This window comes from Cibotium barometz, chromosome 12, assembly GCF_041138505.1.
Source record: "Cibotium barometz isolate CiBa-2024 chromosome 12, ASM4113850v1, whole genome shotgun sequence".
Classification (NCBI taxonomy): Eukaryota; Viridiplantae; Streptophyta; class Polypodiopsida; order Cyatheales; family Cibotiaceae; genus Cibotium; species Cibotium barometz.
In genome coordinates, this window is record NC_141057.1 from 17,377,439 (window position 1) to 17,382,438 (window position 5,000).

Here is a 5,000-nt window from a genome sequence, read left to right on the forward strand (position 1 = left end):
TTTTGAATTTTTGGAGAACTCAAGATATAAAAATTATTCATTATATGTCATAAAGTATTCTTAAGAATGATTCTATTTTCTCGTTTCTCTCCAACTATGTGCTCATCATCTTTGTTGTGCCAAAGGTAAGGCACTCGTCTCGTAGATCGATTTGATTAAGAACCTTTGAGATATACTTGAAGTGTAGTCGAGCCTACCTTCTGCTATACTCTCTTTGGTCCGCCTTGCTCTTTGTCTCATAGAAGTTTAGAACGCTTTAAAGTCTACAAAATCGTTGTAAAAAGAGCATATATGAAAAATAACTAATATTGTCTTATCGCCTATATATACAATACCTGATATTACAATCTTATCTACTTCGCATACCAATAAAAGCATTTGGATAGACTAGATGTTAAAAAATGCTTCTGAATTAATCACACTGCTTCTATCATGTTAATTATTTGTTTCTCAGTAGATTGTAAGTTGATCTCCTTTGAAGCAATCCATCTTACTCTTCTAGCATTTGTTGTTTTCATGTGTGTCTCTTTATACCTAGCAATCCACTTTTCGATTTCTAGAGAACTAAACATGTAAAAGTTATTGATTATGTCATATAAAAGTTATTAATTATGTCATAAAGGATTCATTCTTCTTAAGAATGATCCTATTTCCTTGTGGTACTTCTCTAACTATATGCTCATCATCTTTGTTGTGCAAAAGTCAAGGCACTCGTATCATGGATCTATTTGACTAAGAAACTTTGTGATATATACAAATGATTCTTGAACTAGCCAATCTTATGCCATGCTTCCTTTGGGCAGCCTTGCTCTTTATCTCACATAAGCCTTTAAGGTCTTCATAAATCGCTCTTAAAAGAAAATCCATCGCCTATGGACAATATACTTGATATTGCAATCTCATCTACTATGTGTACGAACAAGTGTATTTGGTAGTTGAGAATAGATGTTGGAAAATGTCTCTTAATTAAGCACACTGGTTAAATCATAATAATTGATCAAAATAGTTACCAACATCTACACACATAATAATAAAATGAAGTATTTAAAAAGTCCATAAATATTGAAAGCATTGTCTAAGTTTAGTCACCTAAATTTCTTTTTCTATCTAATATATGGAAAATTGATGGTAAGTTGCTCAATATGTAAACTTTCAATGAAGTATCTACATCTTCTGTCACAATGGTTAGTCACATCATGTTAGTCATAAATTATTTTGGGAAATACATGCACACTTTGAAGCGTTGCATTTAGAACCTCTTTCAATGCTCCTAGAAGTTTGAGTGTCTTATGTAAGGTTTAGGTATTTGTGTCTAGTAGGAGTGATGATAAAGTTTTGTAACTAATCATGATTGGTTCAAATTATACAAATTATGTTAGTATTTTTTTGTCAAAATATGGAATCCAACACAACAATCCAGATGTGGATTTGCACTTTTGAAACATAAAAAAGAATGCAAACACACAATTCAATCTTTTGATGCAACAAAAAATGCACATAGTAAAAATAAGTGAGTATTTATTAATTATAAAACTTATAAAACAACGTTACTTGGAAAGAACATTATTTTGTCTTCTCTTTAAATTCTAAGAGACCACGTGCATCATGGAATTAAAATGAACTTTGCCAAGTTCCAAGAAAATATGTCGATGCTCTTTTTTTTTTCTTAGTCTTTGAGTGGTGACTTTCCAGCTTTGTGCTTTTTCTTTTCAAAGTTGGAGGACAAGGCTTGCAGGAATGTGGGTTCCACAAGTTGACCTCTACAAGAGGGTAATTGCCAAGGAGGATTGATTGAAAAGAGAGTATGTGGACCATGAATGCTATGGTGAGGCAGTAGGATTGGTTCTAAGGCATAGGATGCAAATCCCCAAAAGAAATCTCCAACGAGAAGCTAACAATATTGCATGGATATAGGATGTATATCATGGTATTTTTCTTTGTAAACTATATTATCTTCACAAGGTATCTAACATTTGAAAAGAGCACATGGAGACATGGCAATGTCTTTTTTCTTTGTTTCTTAGTATAAAGCGAAAGAGAGCCACAACTAAGAAAGCATCTTTTTTTGTGAGAGGAGATCTTCCTCTTTGATGGATGTTTCTTCTAATAACGATGGATGTTTCTTCTAATAACTATGTATGATGTTCACTCCAATCGAGCTACTTTCACTCGTGGGGCTCGACTCGTGTTTTTTTGCCATTTTTGATTTCTAAGGGGAGATCATGACTTCCTTCCATGCATGATTCCTCTAACAACTATTCATGGTGTCCACCAATTTGGCAAAATCAAGTTTCATGGGGATCATCTCATGGCTTTGCAGTTGCCACTATTTGCAAGCCGGGTACCCAAGGCCGAAATTTGAAGGCTTATCTTGATGCCTTTCTCTTGGGACCAATAATTATATATATATATATATAAATCAGCAAGGACCTCTTTACATCAAAACAAAACCAAGTGTCATCTTAATATCCCTACCCCCCACATATCTATTCACTTTTGTTTAACAGATTACATAACAGATTCCTCTTATCGTGATTCCTAACCTTGAGTTTGAAGACCATAAACTAGGTTGACCTTCAAAATATATATATGTTTAAGTGTAAAATTTAGAGAAATTTTTAAAATAATGGTAACCCTATTTTCTAAGGAGCCTTTGAAGGCTTCAAATTTCCGCAGTGGTACTACTATGTGTACGTATGAGGTATTCCACGTGTGCACCTACTATAAAAAGCGACGTGAGTTGTAAACAAATAAACTAAACGGGTGGTTTGTCATTTGTGTGGGTGAACGAAATTTATAAGGGAAGGGGAAAGAAAACAATAAAGAACTAATGGTGCTTTATGCTAAGTGGAAGGATACGTGTGGAAGGGGCACTCGACTGGGGTAGGTAAAGGCAGAAAGTGGGGAACAGGCCTCGTAAGTAAAAAACCATGGTTTATTGACAGAAAATGTTAACGGGCGACACTTTTTCGCCAACAGAGGTTTTCCGACACGGGGCGGGGTGCAAGCCTCTGGAAGTCAGGGACAAAGCGATCACGTGGTCCACGAATTTTTCCTTGCGGAGATATTAGCTTTTTTTATTGGGGCGGGTTTCCTTTACTAGAAAACGATGATATCGAATGTCCACAGCTAATTGTTTAGCTACAGCTTGTGCATAGGCTGCTCACAGTGCCTTCTCCATAAAACTCTTCCCTTTTTCCCCCCCTTCTCCTCTTGCAAACGCTGCCTTCTTTTTCCGACTCCTTTTTCCGACTCCATGTTGCCCTAGATGCAGTCGAGGGCAGGTTTTGTATAAAGAAAGAGCTGTGGTACGTGTATCGTTTCTTCGGTCGTTCCCTTTGTGAAGAATGGCCAATTTTGATGAGGGCGCCAGGAGAGAGATAATGGTACAGCAGAATGGCAATGGCAAGGCCCGGCGTGAAGACGTGGACCTTGCCCTTGAGGACGCAGGAGAGCAGAACAACGGATGCAAGGATCTGCTGCTGCACCACCGCTCCAGTGCGAAGGCCGGACCCTGTGTTGGCCGCGGCAAGATCCAGATCAGAAGAATCGAGAACAGCACCAGTCGCCAGGTCACCTTCTCTAAGCGCAGAAACGGCCTCTTGAAAAAAGCCTACGAGCTCTCAGTGCTTTGTGACGCCGAGATCGCCCTCATCATCTTCTCCAGCACTGGCAAGCTCTTCGAATTCGCAAGTTCGAGGTACCCTCCTACTTCGTTATTAAGTTCTGCTGTTCCTCATGTGCAACGCGTTACAATGTTGTTTTCTCCTTAATTGTTCCGTGCCCGCGCTCGCAGAGAGTGGGCTCGGCCTTATCAATGTTCTAATTTTCACTTCTTAAATGATTCCCGTGTGGGCGTGGGTGGAGAGAGAGAGAGAGAGAGAGAGAGGCCTTGACCATATCAGCCACCTTACACGCCCCCTACACCGGCAAGCAAGCCTCCTCAACGGCCACCACTTCCATCCCTGACACCCTTCCGGCAGGAGCTTGAGCTCGAGCTAGGATCGCCTGCAGCTTCACACCTGGTACTTTCCCTATTTCCTGCATAGGATACCCGTCGCAAACCATTGCTTAGATCAGCCCTACTTGGACGCTGATGTCTGCTTTTCTTGCCTTTGGAGAGCTCCCCATAGATTGAGAATGCATTTATAAGAGGTTGTGATGGTTTCACAACAGAGCTAGTCAGCTGTCTCATAGAAAGGAGATGGTCTACCAAAGGAGATAACTTTGTGGTGTAATGTGCAAAGAACATTAGTACTGATGCTGAAAATAGCTACCTTCTTGTCTTCTATATAAAAGCGAGAGAAACTTAACGTAGATGAATTAAAAATTAACTTCCCTATAGGGAGAAAAGAGTCTTTATGACACCAATTACTAATAGGACCGTGCTATTCTTTCTTCCAAAGCATTACCATTGTTCTCTGTCTCTACATGTGTACATCTGCATGTGAGGAAGCCTACAACCCATGCTTTAGTTATCGAAGCTCTTTTAAGCTCAACTCACACATTGTGTGAAACACACACTCTCTCTATCTTGTACGCATGCATACATGACATATTGACTTGCATTTCTATGCAAAAACATTTCTTCCATGTTCTTCTATCCATGTTTCTTTGTATAATAGTGGCCTTATTTCTCAATGTTTCTTATGTTTTGGATGTTTTCTACTGGCTCTTACTTTCGATTAGAATCATTAAAGGAGATCATATTCTTGGAATTTCAAGGAACAACACTAAAGTACAATTTATGATTCTAAAATGAGCTGATAAACTTGAGTCAAAATGATTCTCAGCTTCTACTCGAAGATGTGATGAATGACCTAAACTTAGATTTTCAAATATCATATTCTAGTCTTATAGATGATAGGTATTCGTGTCACAATTCTTACATAACTCGTAAGATAAAAACGTTAAATATTGTGAAATAATATACATCATTAATATTTATCTATAGATATTAAAGCTATATTTTAATTATGATGCACATTTGATAAATAAAT

General features: G+C 38.0%; 1 protein-coding gene across 7 annotated transcripts in view; it reads left to right on the forward strand.

Moving 5' to 3' along the window:
- Nucleotides 1–5,000, forward strand: part of LOC147633144 (MADS-box transcription factor 23-like) — a 73,958-nt gene that overhangs the window by 17,153 nt on the left and 51,805 nt on the right. For 4 of the 7 annotated variants that reach the window (XM_086806163.1, XM_086806169.1, XM_086806165.1 and 1 more), the window contains exon 1: nucleotides 3,145–3,700. The exons of 2 other annotated variants lie outside the window; for them this stretch is intronic. In XM_086806163.1, the coding sequence (XP_086662289.1) occupies nucleotides 3,348–3,700 (353 nt within the window). In that variant the 5' untranslated portion in view covers nucleotides 3,145–3,347. Of the gene's footprint in view, nucleotides 1–3,126; nucleotides 3,701–5,000 lie in introns of those variants that run through there. One more of the 7 variants, XM_086806162.1, reaches the window with a different exon arrangement.